We start from the raw sequence: 17,330 nt of genomic DNA on the forward strand, positions 1-17,330 counted from the left end.
AACCATGGGTGGCATAATGTCAATGTTGCGTTGATTAGATAGTAGCTGGGAGCTTGTGGGGTCTGATTACTTGTCAAATTGCATGTACTTTCAGAATTGTTTGGCGATCTACTCATAGGTGGGCTGCGAGCTACTGGTAGACCCCTGATTTACACTCGGTTTACTGTGCTCTGCAATTCAGAAACGTCATCATGTCTGGAGACTTGAGATCTGATCATGTTTTGTTTTTCTTTTTTTAGGTGACTTCAGTAGTTTAATATGAGTGCAGACCAGAGAGGCACCGTTTAAAGTCACTCACTACCTATTCTCTCTCTCTCTATATATATATATATATATATATATATCTCTCTCTCTATATATTTATATATCCCTCCCATTTCCCCAAATTAAGCAAATATGGAGGTATGATCAAACCACAATATCTCTAATTTGTCTTCTACTCCTACTTGTTTATTTTCCGTTTTTCCTCACAGCATCGTGAATTGTCATTGACTTTTCACCGATGTGATATCCTACGGAGGTTTGAAAGAAAGCACAAGGAAAAGACGTGATTAAACAACCACTGACCGTACATATCCGCTCGATGTTTATACAGCACATGATTCACACATGATACATTACATGCACAAACGCTCGTATGTCAATTCAATTGCAAAACAACAACAACAACAACAACAACAACAACAACATGGGAGCTCCAAATGGAATGGAGCGGAATGTTAATGAGTGCAGAGGACGGCACTCTCTGCTTGAAACAAACGGCAGAGGAAAAGTGCAGAGTTCAGCGTTCACACATGGTTCTAGTTAGTGGTCCATATGCAGTGGCCTCCCATTAAGTCCAATGTGGTTTGGAGGAGACTTTCATTTTTTTTTTTTCACAGTTTAAAAAAAGGTTCTCTAAAGTTTCTCTCACCCCCGGAGGTTTACTTTGAGTCATTGTGTAGATTTGTATCGATAGATTTAGATAAGAGTTCGCTGTGGTCAATGTATGTGGGAAGAGATTTGGTTTCTCCTGCGTGTGGAATCGTCTCAATGCACAATCCCACTCTGGGGATTATAGATATATAGATCTGCATGTATGATAGAGAGAGAAAGATGGGGGGAGGGCATGGTTATGGTGCCTAGATGTCTGGCGTTTCAAGTTCACTGGGGGAGAAAGAAAATCCGGGTGTTTTGCTCGCTTTTCCATGGTTCAATCCAAGGGGTCATTAAACAGCGAAAACAATTCACTAAGCATTTTTACACACACTTATATTCACGGAAAAGTTCAAACCAGAAGACAAATCTCAGCTGTTGAGAGATACCGATATGGCATTTGGTCATTGGCGTAGTTCTTACAATAACTACAAACAAAACAACCTTCATTAACGATGTGCTATGTCATCTTCAGGTGAGACGTGTTCACTGGTGCTATATAACAAGGGAAACCAAACAAGGCCTTTAGTTTGCAGCTTGTTAAATTGCTCCATCACAAGCTGATCACAGCTCTGGGTACAGTGTGTCCCAAGAGCCCGTTGACTTTGGCACCAGTTGAAAGCGCTGGCGTGATAGCACAAACTTATCTCCTGAGGGCAGGTGGCTAATTATTGCCTTTAATGTCAAGCTTTGCAGCTGAAGTACTGCGGTAATTACATAGCGGAACATGACAGACATCATGCAGATGTTTTTGGGGGATAAGGCATTTGGGTTGAACATTAAAAAACAAAACAAAAAAAAAAAGAATATAAGATGTCTCGTGTAAAATAAAAATTCAACATTTTCAAAATACTAAACACATTTGTATCTCATCTAATTTGGACTTTGTAAAGAAAAGCGACTTCCCACCGTTGACTGAAATACACAATATGAAATAATAATACTGATCATAAATATAACATGTACATGAGCTACAGCCTAAAGATATTAGTGGTGTGTTTCTCACACTTGCCTCTCCTTAAAGAAGATCTCGGCATATACAGTGCCTGTGCACGAGGCTTTGTTGTCCGGCAGAGGCCTGACCAGCTCCAGCTCTGCGTAAGTCAGGCTTTCCTCTGCAATCTTCGGCTGCAAGGGACAAGAAGAAAAGGAATCCTGTGAAGACCAGACTCGTAAATTGAGTTATTCATGTTGTGTCTATTACAATAGGATTCTGGACAAAATTACCTTGGGATAGTAGTCACATACACATACCAATAAAATAAAGTACAACTTAAAGTAAAACAACGAAGGAATGTTAGATTTCTGGACAGCCCTCTACATAAATAATGTACCTGTTGCCTAACACGTTGTACGTAAGAAGCAGGAAACTTACTAAGACCACTTTCCTCGGCTGCGCCTTTAAAAGTTTGGGTTTTCGGATTTTGTCTGCAATGGGTGCTGTGGAGGAATGAAATGATCACTATGCAGAGAGGGAACACATTGTCTGTGTAACAAGAAACATGCCGCCCCCAAACCAAAACCCAGAACCACAATTGTCTCCGTCCACAATGTTTACCAAGCCTCTCCTGTCATTGATTAGTGATGGAAGCAGACATCAAAGCAGAGTTGAACATACATACAATGCTTTACGCAAAGGGCATTCAGACGACTACGACATGACCTGAACTGCTTGTGAGACAGACGAATCCCTTAAACTCTGCCAAACCTATTCATCTCAAGGGTGAACCAAAGTATTATCATCAGGAACAAATGCTACTTAGAATCTGCTGTCTTGCATAATACGTTGACCGTAAACAGTGCACTATTCCTGGAAACAGACTGAGAACTTGCTTCGCTCTTTGGCCAGTTTCTCTATACCAACACATACAGTATAGTGTAGAACCATATATAGACTCTAAAAAGATACAGCGTGATGGTAGCAAGTAGAAGCAATATCAGGAATCTAATATCAGGAATCTAATATCAGGAATCTAATATCAGGAATCTAATATCAGGAATCTAATATCAGGAATCTAATATCAGGAATCTAATATCAGGAATCTAATATCAGGAATCTAATATCAGGAATCTAATATCAGGAATCTAATATCAGGAATCTAATATCAGGAATCAGATACAACAGTGTTAAGTGAACTCCTCTATGATGGTCACCTTAACCCCATTCCCTCCCCCAGGCCACATACCCAACGGGTGGGTATGAAGATAGGCTTCTACGTTCCTAAGAAAGCATCCCTGCGTGTAAATATGGTACAAATGTGATGGGATGTCCTGTGCCAGAGAGGCTGTCCGTTTACCTTTAGCTGGTATCTCTGGTGGTATCTCGGACTGCTCTTTGCTACGTTTCCTCCTGTACCTCCTCTGCTTTTTGGGCAGGGCAGGAGACACACTGACTAGACTGGTCACCGTCTCCCCTGAACTGCAGACAGAGATTTTGATAGCAGAATTAGGCCAGATCAGATTCTGTGTGTAGGCTACCATACTATCTACAATAAAGCTCACATTGTATTTGGATTGTAAAGAAGCCTACCTGTTCTGAGGGCTCTTGACCAAATGGTAGCTGTCTGTAAGACAATGAGACGAAACGTTGGCGCATGATGGGGAAACACATCCTGCCGTGTCGTCAAAAAACAAGAGTTCGGTTGCCTTGTCCATTCACTTTAAATGATCTGTCAATGCGGCCCAGACTAGTTATTTCATGGTCTGTTTACTTACCTTTTAACCTCTTCCTCTGGACATATTGGCAGGTCACCACCACGGTGAACATGCACATGCACACCAGTCCCACAGAGCAGATCAGCGCAGCGCACAGGTACATGTCTGGAACACACAAAACCAACCAGATGAGTCATCTTTCAAGTCAGAAGACGTGCTACCCTGAAGACCCGTGTTTCTGTCGTTAGTCACTTGTTTTGACATACCCTTAAAATATCCATGTCCATCCATTTAGGCATGCTTCTTGTGGTTGTGCTATTTTAGTACAAGAACAATGCAGAGCACCAGAGTCATGTTCTTACCTTCAAACAGACTCCACAGACTCTCCTTGGCCTTGGTCACTGGTAGGACATGTACTGGAAGGAAACAAGAGAACGTCCATAGTAATCAGTGTGGCTACCGTTCCACCTGATTATACAGTGTACACAGTTTAAAAACCTCTAATTGTAGGCGGGCTGGCGTAGGATGACAGTATCGATGTTGTCCTCTCCTCCAGATTCACTTCTTGAATCACTGGCTCGTGGTAGCTAACACCCACCAAGCCATCCTGAAATACCCCAAACCGCAAGCAGCTGACGACAGCCAGGCTAGCCTCTCCCACCCACAACAGCCATACTTAGCTTAGCTAGCCGCCAGAGCTAGTGGGCTGAAGCCCGGCTGAGTGTCTGCCTGTCTAGAGGGCTTACCTCTAGAGCATTTACCTCATCGCTAAACCACCAGCACTTGCTTTAGACTGGGCTAACCATATGTATGTCCCACATTCAACTATTTGGAAACATTAGTCTGACATAGATAAGAGGAGGAGACTTGGCTCTGGATTTTCTCTTGTTGTGGTCGCCAAGTATGTACAGTACTTGCTGTAGATAAAGGTCACAAACTCTTTCAGCACGTTCCTGTATCATTCCAGGTAGAGCCACTGTTGGCCATGCATTCTTTTGTTGCTGTTCAAAAATGAAGCGTGTTGTGGCGCAGAAGACTTCTTTGCCATGAATCAGACAGTGTGACTTGAATAGGACATTAAGCACTGTGCCAGGAGGCCAGCTGCACATGCTGGAATAATATAAAGCTCTAGCACTGCATCCAGCCAAAGAAGTGTCTTTAAAAATGTCATCCATTTATGGCTCTTTTTGAATGGCATTTGGAAACATTCAACCAAATTCACTTCGCTGTTCAATTGATTCCATTCACATGGGCTCCCCCTTTCATTTTGATAGGTCTCTCGTATGTATCCCCACTTTGACAGCACAGAGCAACACATATTGAATGAATAGCATCCCTAAGACAGATTTGTATTCTGTTTAATAAGGGATAAATACTGTCTTCCGCAATCAATAGACAAATTCAATGGGTCACTTTGGGCTACTTCAGGGTATTAATGAAATGTAGAGAAAAAAATAAATAATAATAAGTGAATACGAGTACGGAGTGATGATCCATACAATCGTCATTACAAACACCTTCAAAACTTCCTTCACTTTCACGTCCTCTTTCTTCACTTCTCTTTGCCCTCTGTTCACCACCCTCTTTCTCACTGTGAGGCCCGTGAAAAAGTAATGGTGGCCTCATTCTCGGAGCTCTGTTTTTACACATGCCCATATTAAACCCTGACCCACGGAGGACCCAGAGTAATAGAGGACCCTGATGCTCCTACACTTCAACACAAACCACATCTGTTTCACCACAAACATTTTTAAAAAGGCACAACATCTCCCAGCCCACGCACACGTTGTCCGAATATCTCAGGGTTTATAGGGGTTTACACCAGAAAGAGGCCTTACTTCATGCTGTTTTCAGTTTGTTTTCCCTAAACCATCAAACCCTATGATCTTTTGGGTTGTATACCATAGCCTACCATATTCCTGGATTTGAGACAGAGTAGGATGTATGGCGTAAGACCAAAGGAATCGAGGCAGGTATTGAGCCAACGTGAAATCAATCAATCAGTGTGCTAGCTTAGAAGTATTAGCTTCCTCCCTCTCTGAGTACATCTCAGGGTAAACTGACCTACCCCACCTAAAACCTGGGGCCCCCTGCCTCGCCAACACATGTGACTGTCTGTTTGACAATATACAAACCTGTTATAGCTATAGAAAAGGATCCAATTCGATAGCACCATTGGCGACAATTCAAACTGGCCGTGGAGTGAGGTTATGGTGTGTTCTTATCTCTCTTACATACTCACTACTACACAGTTGTCTATTCAACCAACAACCTTCGACAACATAGACGCTCTGACGTTGGGGAGCCTCATACTACAACTATCTCTTGTTCTATCACTCTCGAATTCACTCACTTCCTGCCACGATTGTATGTGTGTACAATACTTAGGGGAGGGAAACTCCTGGCAGTAGCCAAAGACAGTATCTGTTTGGTGGTGATGGTGCCGGTGTTCATTTCCTCTGGTGTTGCTCTAGTCGGTCTGCTCTGGCTCAGACTTGGCTATAACAGACAGTCAAATGTCACAGCCGGCACAAATTATTCCACGGAAAACGGAAAAAGTGGTTCAATCTGAATTTACTCAAAGCACTGTAGTAATTGCTTAGAAAGTGAAATTGCATCTGCCTCGCTACTGTGCATGTTGCTTAGATCCTTTCACAGAATGTAATGTGCATCGAACTGGCCGAACTGAAGGGCAGACATTGTCGTCAGAGACGAAAATATACTCCATCTTCTCGTTCCAGCATAACAAAGCCCTGCAACCACCAGCTGCCATGTAATTTATTGCTATGAAATACTGCTTCTTCTCAAGCGTGTTCAAAACTATTGAACTCCCTTCCACAATTAAAAAAAAAAACAGGACCTCTCATTACACATGACACAATCTCCTCCTTCTCCTGACCGATGAATCCTAGATTTGGTCAGTTGTCTGTTACTGCACACAGTGCTACACCGAAATCCATAGTTACCTCGGAGCTCGGTGGCGGCCGTGCAGTTCGTTGACGCCTTCCATCGGCTCTGGTGCCTCTTGAACTCCTGCACCCGGCATATGTAGAGTCCTCGGTCCTCCGCTGAGATGTTCATAATGAGCAGGTCGAAAATCCTCCCCTGCTTGACCACTGTCAGTTTCAGCTTAGGCCTGGGGAAGCTCTTTGTATAGTTCCCATAGAACCTGGCCTTTCTCATGTTGACCTTGGCGATGAGGAGCTCTTCGTCGCTGGAAGAATGCTCGGGCCGGAAGGTCCATTTAACCACGGGCAGGCTGCTAGAGCGTCGTCTATGGGACACCTGGCAGGTCAGGGTGATGTTCTCGCCCTCCTGGGCCACCGTGAAGGGGAACGGGGTGATGGTGGCATTGATGGCCTGGCACACTTCTGAAAGATATAGCACACGCATAAAGAATATGTATAAAGATGTAGATGTGACATCAATACCCTTTTGAGCTGAAACCCGTAGGGTTTTGGTTGGTTCATTGTGTGCAAAGGGTATAAGAGCCATCAAGAGCCTAGGCAGGTGTGTGAAGACCTTGAAGGAGTTGGAAGAATAAATGTTGACCGAGATTCATAGATAATCCTTATCTGTTGTTCTGATTTTGATCAACAGTAAGATACACAGTATCTCTTTCCTACTGTATTTATGTCTGTGGGTGAGTCATGTGAAAGTGGTTCTTGACTTAAGTGCAAGTATATATCCATTTTAAGAGGAAGAAATATTAAGGAATATACTTTAGGGCCTCATTTATTCCATGACAAAAGCAACATCTGTTTTTTTCAACAGAGAGTCATTTCATAATCCTAATTTTCCACTAGCAGTAAGCATATTTCTGTGACACTCAAAGCCATGAAAACACGGTATAAAAAGTACTATTCATTTCTAGACGAAAATTATATTTTGTTAGATATATTTATTTAGCTAGAGTGTTAAGCTGCATCTTATGAAAGAGTCACACAAACTCACAATAAATGGGTCAAAAGCAAACTACAAACATTGCAATGATCGTTTTCAACAAAAATAAGGGAAACCACCAATTTCTCAGTTTACAGTTATTTTTCAACATTGCACAAAAATAAAGACTATATTACACTTGCAATTGTCCTGTCATAACAACTTATTATTTCACTGCCAACTGACACTCACTCATTTAATAAAAAGTCGACTAGCCCTTCAACAAATGTTTTTCCAATTTTTTTTATGTCGTTACCGTAGTGAGTTTCTCTCTCTCTCTCTCTCTCTCTCTCTCTCTCTCACCATTTCAAAGTATTGCCAAATTTCATATCATGACATACTGACCTAAAATCACAATTTTCCTCTATAGCCCAGCCACCTAAATAGAAGTAGAAAGTTGCTTACCGGCAATGAACACTCTAGTAAGGAGAAGTATGACCACTGACGAGATCTTCATTTTCCAGACCAGCAGCCTCCATAAAAGGCAGTTCAATGTTTCCCAAAGAACAGAGCCTCAGCTCAGGATCCCTCTTCCCCTTTCTTTTCTTTTTTACGCCATTTGTGTGTAATATGAAACAGGACTTTTTCTGTTTCTGCTTGGAACCACCCCCCTCGCCCCTCCCTCTTTCACACTACCCCACCCCACTTTACTCCTCTGCTTAGCAGAATGTGGGAAATGGAATTTCCTGTGCAGGAGGAAGGGAGGAGGGAGTGTGTTGGGTGCTTTACTTTTGACGCCGACGTATCACACTTCCAGCTGTGGACTAGAGCAGAGCAGACTACTCTGACCAGTTTTGATACACACACACACACGCGCGCACGCACACGCACAGAGAGACAGATAATGAAGGAGGATAGATCAGCGCTGTCTCTGTCTGTGTAACTAGAGCCCACAGAGAATCTTTGTGCAGGACTTTGTGAGGGCAGCTCTGTTTTGGAACATAGTCGACTCCTCTCTTAGGGAAAGGCTTTATAGACACACAAGAGTTTCATTCACACATTCACCCTTCTTTAGATCAAACAGGACTGCATTCATGCAGTCACCATAATAGTTTCTAATATTTGGACTCATATTCTATCCATGCTTGGATTGCTATTTCTTCATCCGATCATCTGAGTTGTGAGTTTGATAGAAAAGGCTGAGCTTGGCAGCATCCCCAGAAACTTTGCAAGTCTGAGAAGACACTATATAGAGCACAGTTACTGTATATTCACTGCTAAAGCACGTCTATGAAGTACACTTATAAATGCATCTGACGTTTGTGTAGTATTCTCTGTTACACACACACTCTCTCTATTTTCACTAGGGGGGGGGGGTTATAATTCTTACAGTGGTTTCAGGCTCTCAGCAATTAAGTGTTCAAGTGTTCCTATAAATCTAAGTCTATGTCTGTTCAACGGAAGGCAGTTAGGTCTGAGACTGACGTGGTTGCAGGGTAATTAAAGTAAACCGGCATGTTAACAAGATCCTTCTTGCGCTCAGATGCGAGAGATGCATGTGGGGCTTTGGAGCGCAGAGAAGTGAGTTGTGGAGTGAGAGTTTAGGCAAGCTGCTTTGTTATGGAGTGATCAATACTGCCCCCTTGTGGGAAGTATATTGACAGACGTGTTGGCTGACATTGGCCCCGCCCACCTTGGGGGAAAACAACCTGTGGTTAGTGTAACAGTATAACTTTAGACCGTCCCCTCGCCCATACACGGGCGCGAACCAGGGACCCTCTGCACACATCAACAACAGTCACCCACGAAGCATCGTTACCCATCGCTCCACAAAAGCCGCGGCCCTTGCAGAGCAAGGGGAACCACTACTTCAAGGTCTAAGAGCAAGTGACGTCACCGATTGAAACGCTATTTAGCACGCACCACCGCTAACTAGCTAGCCGTTTCACATCCGTTACACTAGCTTGGTTACCTGATTGGCTCACAGCAAAAACTTGACCTTTTTCAAACGTAATGGTACTTATTGTCTGTTTGTTTTAGAAAAGTACAACATATATGAAGAAGACTTATCAACATTGCCTGGCTCCCGAGTGTTCATACTAGAGTAGGGCTTCCCTAATGCCCCTTCAACCTGCCAGAAACGAGCTGGTCTAATGACCCCACCAAGTGGCCAGAAGTCTCATATACCCCAACATCTACTTCTACCTGATATATCCAGGCCTTATATAATTGTAGGCAGTGGCTGGGGAACAGATCTTTTCGATATCAGTCGTTTTCCATGACGGCGCTAACTACCGAGTGAGTGCTAACTAGCTCGCCAAGACCAACAACACCTCAAATGGACTATACAGCTACAAGTAGTGAGTGAAATAACATACAGACTATAATAAACAAGTAAAATGTCTTATCTGGGATTAAATGTTTTCTGCACAGACGTGTACTTGGACACCGGGTCCCACAATTTCCCACCCTCCTTACACCTAGTAATAGCCTGAAGCTAGGCTTTATTTCCCTACTTGGGAGCATTGCAAACCGTAGACCGGGATTTTTTTTAACCTGGTTTGATGTACATTGTATGACACAGCAGATTTTCGGCATAGTTTTTAATATCTGTATATAACAAAAAATATACAAAGTAGTTGGCTCTTTTTCAATGGGGGTCAATGGGGTAGATGGTTTGGTTTCCCCAATTTGTGGGCGTGGTCAAGGGAATTTCTTCTTATGCCCTGAATATTGACTAGAGCAGGCCTGGGCAATTATTTTCCACGGAGGGCCACGTTAGAATGTATTTTTGCCATCGTGGGCCAGAATCTTATTACAGGAATATACATCATGTGTATGACAGTGCTGTTAGATATATCTACTGTAAATCACATCCAGCTTTGATACTTATTTTACTTTTTTGACATGCACAGAAATAAACCACATCTATGTTCTCCTTTTGGTAGGTATTTTCATTATTAAACATGCAATGAACCACATGAGGGGAAAAGTACACTGTGTATTCAGCACCACGGACAGAAATCTTGTTAACGGGGTATGCACAAGAACACAAGAAAGAGAGAGAGCTCAACATTACATTTAAACTACTCAATCAGTGTGAGGAGTAAAGTCTCTGTTGGGCATTGACTAGAGCGGTGAAGTGAGGTATAGTTTCTGACGTCGCTATGTGCAGGATTTCTGAGAGGTGAGAATCAGTCAGAGATGATCTGTGCCTTGACTTGTTATATTTCATCACTGAAAATGTCACAATGTTGAGCTCTCTCTCTTTCTTGCATACATAGGTTGACCCAAAACAGTACAAACATCTTCTGAGCTTGACTCCTAATCTTTGGAAAGTTTTGTTCATCGAGAGACTCATAGAAAGAACCTTGTCAGTGACATTGTTTTGAATAGTTTTCCAATCACTGCATCAGTGTGAAGATCGATAAGCTCAAGTTGCAGGTCAGTGGGAGCGTTATCCACATTGAAAGTGAAAGAAGAGGAAACCAACAGCATGTCCTTTTCCAACACTTTGAAATCCTCAAAACGACAAGAAAACTTACCGTTCAAAGCACGCAGCAGCAGCGATGTATACTTCTCCCGCTGGTCATCTGATAGGAAACAGACTAGTAGTGTCGGAAGGTGGGTGAGATTGTTGGCATCTACTCGGCAGGTCAGGAGGAATCATTTCCCTTGAAGGCTTTGACAAGGCTGTACATCTGATGTGCTAAAAGGCCCTTCCCTTGTAGTTTGGAATTCAATTCATTAATGAGGGCCATGATGTGCACGGTGAAGACAAAATCAGTCAACCATTCTTTATCTTGCGGTTGAGGGAAATCCACATATGTTCCTCGTTTCATTTGCAAAAACTCAGCAATCCCCCGACTTCAGGTTCCACACCCTTCTCAGTGAGACAAACTGCCTGTGGTTTAAAGATGTTGCTCTCATTCCCACTTTAGTAACAATATCCACAACTTGGCTCATTTTCAAAACACATTTCCAGAGCACCTCCTGGTGAATAATGCAATGCAGGAAAATAATTATCTGATCTGGGTTTAGCTCAGCTACTTGATCTTGTGTCCTTTTCAAAAGGCCAATGTTTTTTTCCTGTCAGGTTTGGGCACGCATCAGTGGTCACGCTGGAGAACTTTTCAAAACTCAGTCCCAGCTTTGCCACACACTTATTAACCTCCGCCAATAAGTCTTTCCCCGCGGTTGCACTGAAGCAGGCTCCTCTGTAATTTCAAAGTATGGGGTTAAGCCTCGGGAGAATATCAACAACTGCCCCGTGTCACGTGCATCACTGCTCTCATCCAGGGCCACAGGGAAATAGGTGAAATCCTTGACCTTGTATTTCAACTGGTGTACCATATTCCCTGCGATGTCCTCAACACACCGGGTCAATGTTCGTCTTGACAGAGAAATATTTTCAAACAGCTCTTTCTTGTCTGGGCAAAGTATTGCTGCAGAGTCAATTCAAAATGATTTAATGAACTCGCCCCCGGGGCGAATGGCTTGCTATGTTTAGCAATTTTGTGGGACAGTACATAGCTAGCTCTCGCAATTCCGGCGTTTGCTGAATGCAGTTTTGTGAAAAGTCCTTGCTGCTTTTGCAACTGAGAAAGCAACTCTTTCCATGCACTTGCCTTCTGCTCAGAAGACATATTCCTATATTTCTCTGCATGCTTCGTCTGGAAGTGCTGTCTTTGCACACTAAGCACACAGCGTTCCCTGATACGTCAATAAAGAACTATTTCGATGTCCACTCTTGCTGGAACACCCAACGTTCATGGTCTACTTTCCTTTTCTTTTACATTTTTGACAAATTCATTTTTGAGCAAATTTCTAGCTAGCTACTATTTGTAACTGTGACGTGTGTGTGGGAGCCTGTCAGTCACTGTCTGTCCTCATGCAGATGTTATTTATTACATGCCTTCAAAATAAATGTCCCCCAAGCGGTGGGAGTTAAAGCATTATACAAAGTTGAGTATTCATTGGACTTTTAATTTGAATAACAACTATGTTTTTTTTTTGTTACCATCGCAAATTCTTTATGTGATCTAAGCATGATTCCACGGGCCGCATGTAGTCCAGGCCTTTGCCCAGGCTACAGTATACTGTATAGCTATCCTTGACCACAGGCAGACCAAACACTAATGTCTAGACTCCACTTTCACATGTTTATAGACACTTCCAACTCACACATCATGCAATTGTTATTTACATTTCCATGCCCAAAACATTTCCATTTATCTTCAGAATTCTTTGGTATCCTTGTCACTTCATCCATCGCTTACTCTCCTTAAGTCCTTCATGTCCACAAAAGCAGTTCTATTGGCAAAGGGAACAAAACCATACATTGTAAGTTTAGCACACATTTGTTGTATATCGATACCACAGTCATGTCCGATTTTCTTTTACAAAAAACACAGAAGGACTACTTATTTCCAAGTAGTCCACTTACTGATGAGATGGGGTTTTTACGGATTCCTCTAAAAAAAAAAAAAAAAGAAGAATACTTTTCAGTTTCACAAATATCATGAATTCATATTCATTGTAGAAACGTGGAAAAGTATACAGGTATACTACTATGCTTGTGCACTTACCTGAAGCTTCGAGATCAAGCATGTGTTTTTTTATAATGTAGAGCTTGCTGCCAATAAAACATATGGCAAAGAAGAGCCCAATTCCTGCTCCAATCAAAGCATACGTAGCATCTAAGAAACCAAAACACAAAGAATGAGCCAACCTGTTGTGAAAGCAGCAATAGACAGTACATATCCAGTTCCCTGTTTTGCTCAATAGGCCAATTCACACGTGAGAATTGTTTGATGCAATCTGTTGCAATGTGTTTACTCGTTCCTCAGGCTGATGAAAAATAGCTCCAGTCATGTCCCCACCCACTGGGCACAGATGTCAATTCAACGTCTATAACACGTGGTTTAATGTCATTTTGTTGAAATGACGTGGAAACAGCGCTGATTGAACCAGTGTGTGCCCAGTTGGCAGTCTCTGGCTGGATCTGTGTTGACTTGAAATATTGCAGTTGCATTAGTTAAGCTTGGAACGGAATTGGATTGTAATACGTGTGTGGCTTGGTTGGCATGTCTGTGTTTGAGCTGCATCAGTCACCTACAGAAGGAGCCTAAGTACATTTTCTCAACTGACAGTCTACGGAAAGTCAAAGGACTCAATAGCGTAATAGGTTTGAGGATTTTGAGGTAGCAACATATTTCATAACTATTTTCTTTTTTACCTGGTTCATCATTGCTTTCCAGGTCATTTCCTCTCACATGTGTCAACATGCACTCTGAAACACAGGGATCATCTTTGTTATAGAACAAGCTAATGCACTTCTCTAATGTCTGTCTTAGACGGTCACCACAACTTCCTGTAAGTATGAAACTGATCTGTGAAAATAGGATGCTCGTGTCGACAAGACAGATTAGACCAGTGAATTTGCGCCCGAGATGAGACAGAGCAGAGAAACGCTTGCACTGCATGCGTCTTTGTAGCTTGAACACGATGATGTCTGTAGTAGTAGGTAGCTTAGAAGGTTAGAAGTGTTGGTCCAGTAACCAACATGCCGGTTCAAATCCCAAAGCCAACTAGGTGAAAAATGTGTTGACGTGCCCTTGAGCAAGGCACTTAACACTAATTACTCTGGATAAGAGTATCTGCTAAGTGATAATTAAGTCATGGTGGCACTTAAAAGTTAAACTGTTATATTTAACTCCAATATTTGATCAAATTCTTATCACAAAAATAATTAATATATATAATCAACCGCTAACTGCTTCAAGATCTCTCAACACATACACTATATATAGAAAAGTATGTGGACACACCTTCAAATGAGTGGATTTGGCTTTCATCCACACCCGTTGCTGGCATGTGTATAACATCAAGCACACAGCCATGCAATCTCCATAGACAAACATTGGCATTAGAATGGCCTTACTGAAGAGCTCAGTGATGTCATAGGATGCCACCTTTCCAACAAGTCAGTTCGTAAAAACTATGCCCTTCTAGAGCTGCCCCGGTCATCTGTAAGTGCTCTTATTATGAAGTGGAAACATCTAGGAGCAACAATGGCTCAGCCGCGGAGTGGTAGGCTACACAAGCTCACAGAAAGGGACCACCGAGTGCTGAAGTGCATAGAACGTAAAAATCGTGTTTCCTCGGTTGCAACACTCACTACTGAGTTCCAAACTGCCTCTGGAAGCAACATCAGCACAATAACTGTACGTCGGGTGCTTCATGAAATGGGTTTCCATGGCCAAGCAGCTGCTCACAAGCCTAAGATCACCCTGCGAAATGCCAAGCATCGGCTGGAGTGGTGTAAAGCTCTCCACCATTGGACTCTGGAACAGTGGAATTGCGTTCTCTGGATTGATTAATCACGCTTCACCACCTAGCAGTCTGATGGGCGAAAGTGGGTTTGGCGGATTCCAGGAGCAATTGTAAAGTTCGGTGGAGGGGGAATAATGGTCTGGGGCTGTTTTTCATGGTTCGGACTTCCAGTGTAGGGAAATGTATAAACAGAGCTCACATGTCTAATTTAGAGCCTTGTTGAGGCTGAATCTGTTGACAGCTTGTGATTGCCAGATAGAGTGAACAATAATGTGGCAACATGGGGCACATGACAATACCCCACCACCCAACACCAGACACACAGACCCAACGCTGTCACGGTCACACCACTAGCACTGGGAGACTGGATAGTCAATATTGCACACAGCAGACTCTCCTTGGTCACATTCTATTGGCAGCCATGAGAGGACCAAGACCTCTGACATAACATGCTCACTGTAGCTGAGAGTAGTGGTACATAACGCGCATGGAAAGTGCCTGTCGTAGATCGATCATTACCACAAGGCAACAAAGCCTTGTTTAAAAACACTCTCGGAGCTTGATCAGGCAATGCACGGCTCATGAATTATGGAAGGCAATCGCATTATGAAGATATTTGCTATCAATCTGAGAGTGGTGGTTAGTTGATTCTCTCTGCTCAAAAGACAAGTCAATGCAAGAAGTGTCTGTTGCAAATCGAACAGAACAACAACCAGGCTGTTTTAAAAGCACTCTCCAACCTTGATCATTTAGGCTAATTTACTCCAAAAATATTCAAGACACCCATATTAAAGTTATTTGCTATTAATAAATTATGCAAATACGGTTTTCCAGTTTTTGAATCTTATCATTTTTTTCTTAATTTTAGACTATGTTTTTTCAGTGATTCGAAATACAATCTTACAGTATTTAAATATAAAGGAGTCATATACAGGACTCACCAATTGTAAAAACAAGTGTGATGACAGACAAACATCGACCGTTAGGTAGCATCTTCGTCTCATTTGTCTTTCTTTACCATTTTCTCTTGTTCATTCTGATAGCTGCTTGGAAGGCGCTGTCACACTGAAAAATAAACATTTCCTGTATCTGGCTCAGAACGTGGTTGATGATGAGATGAGATAATACGCCTGCAGCTCAGCACATCTTTTCGCAACCAATTATGATCACTTGGACTAAGTATTTGAGTGTAAGCCAGTGTTTGAATGTCAGGATATGGCAGTCTGTTTCTGTTTGTCTTTCTCTTTCCAAACAAAGCAAGGTGGGGTTTCAAGTTTCAAAGTTTATTCGCCACGAGCACTGGATACAACAGGTTTAAAACAGTCGAGTAAAATTCTTACCCTGTGAACTCTTTCCCAACAATGCAGTGATCATGATAATATTAATAATATTGTTAATAATAGAACATGTAACAACACAAAAATAGAAAGGGAAAGTGGGATATCTAGTCAGTTGTACAACCGAATGCATTAAACTGAAATGTGTCTTCCGCATTTAACACCTCTCTGAATCAGAGAGGCGTGGGGGGCTGCCTTAATCGACATCCACGTCATCGGCGCCCTGGTAAAAAAGTAACTGGTAGCAGGAATACTGTAGGGGCTGTAGTTGTTAGCAGTCTTATGGCCAGGGGATAGAAGCTGTTTCGGAGTCTGTTTGTCTGAGCCTTGATGCACTGGTACCTGCAGGACGGGAGCATGGAGAACAGCAACAGCTCCCTTCTGGGTCTCCAAAACAAGCTGAAGTGGAATGGTATCAAATACATCAAACACATGGGGTCCCATGTGTTTGATCACATTTTGTTCCCTCTGTTAAGAGCCAATATTATGAGCCGTCCTCCCCTCAGCAGTCTCCTGCGGTGTGGTGTATATTGCAATGATATGGGTTAGTGTTTAACTGGATCAAAATCTACATGCCTAGCCAGCAATTGTCAAGTCTTGCCATAGATCTTTAAGCAGATGTTAGTCAAAACTGTAACATTCGCCACGTCCATTCAATGTAATTACGTTGAAACGACGTGGAATAGACGTTCCTCTAGGATTTTGCCTGTGCTGAGCTCCTTCCCGTTTTTACATTTTTTATCCTGAAAACCTCCCCAGTCTTTACCAACGTCAAGCACACCCATACTGTGATGGCGCCACCACCATGCTTTAAAATAAGGAGGCAATTACTCAGTGATGTGTTGTGTTGGATTTGCCCCAAACAGTATGTCAGGCTTTGCATTTGGGCCAAAACAAAATATTCCTTATAAGTGTTTTTGTTGTTGTTGCAGTATTACTCTAGTGCCTTGTTGCATACAGGATTCATGTTTCTGTATATTTGTACTCTGTCATTTAGGTCATTGTGAGGTCTATGTTTCCTTCCTGTCCCATAGCTCAGTTCAGAAGGATGAACTGTATCTTTGATGTGTCTGGGTGGTTTAATACATTATTCACAGCATGATTTTTAACTTGACCACGCTTAGACATATGTAATGTCTGTTTTGTTATTGATTATTGATGTCACGCCTTGGTCATAGTGTTTTGTGTTTTCGTTATATATTTGGT

The 17,330-nt window shown here is 42.4% G+C and overlaps 1 protein-coding gene across 1 annotated transcript; it reads right to left on the reverse strand.

The window, feature by feature from the left end:
• Positions 1–551: 551 nt before the first annotated feature.
• Positions 552–8,094, reverse strand: LOC118357530 (V-set and transmembrane domain-containing protein 4). Its single transcript, XM_035734719.2, has 8 exons — positions 7,918–8,094; positions 6,537–6,941; positions 3,933–3,986; positions 3,631–3,735; positions 3,446–3,479; positions 3,213–3,334; positions 2,291–2,355; positions 552–2,043 (listed from the first exon to the last, which is right to left on the reverse strand). Exons 1-8 carry the CDS (start codon positions 7,967–7,969, stop codon positions 1,918–1,920), a joined length of 963 nt encoding a protein of 320 aa, XP_035590612.1. The 5' UTR covers positions 7,970–8,094; the 3' UTR covers positions 552–1,917.
• Positions 8,095–17,330: the final 9,236 nt, after the last annotated feature.

The sequence above is a fragment of the Oncorhynchus keta genome, chromosome 24, assembly GCF_023373465.1.
Source record: "Oncorhynchus keta strain PuntledgeMale-10-30-2019 chromosome 24, Oket_V2, whole genome shotgun sequence".
Classification (NCBI taxonomy): Eukaryota; Metazoa; Chordata; class Actinopteri; order Salmoniformes; family Salmonidae; genus Oncorhynchus; species Oncorhynchus keta.

What these genes read in the sequence shown, in the direction of transcription:
- LOC118357530 (XM_035734719.2), bottom strand. Translation starts at nt 7,969, where the DNA reads ATGAAGATCTCGTCAGTGGTCATACTTCTCCTTACTAGAGTGTTCATT. An exon ending in GGCCGCCACCGAGCTCCGAG is followed by an intron (nt 3,987 to 6,536) that starts GTAACTATGGAT and finishes GTTTCCTTCCAG; the next exon opens with TACATGTCCTACCAGTGACC. An exon ending in AGCCGAGGAAAGTGGTCTTA is followed by an intron (nt 2,044 to 2,290) that starts GTAAGTTTCCTG and finishes TGTCCCTTGCAG; the next exon opens with CCGAAGATTGCAGAGGAAAG.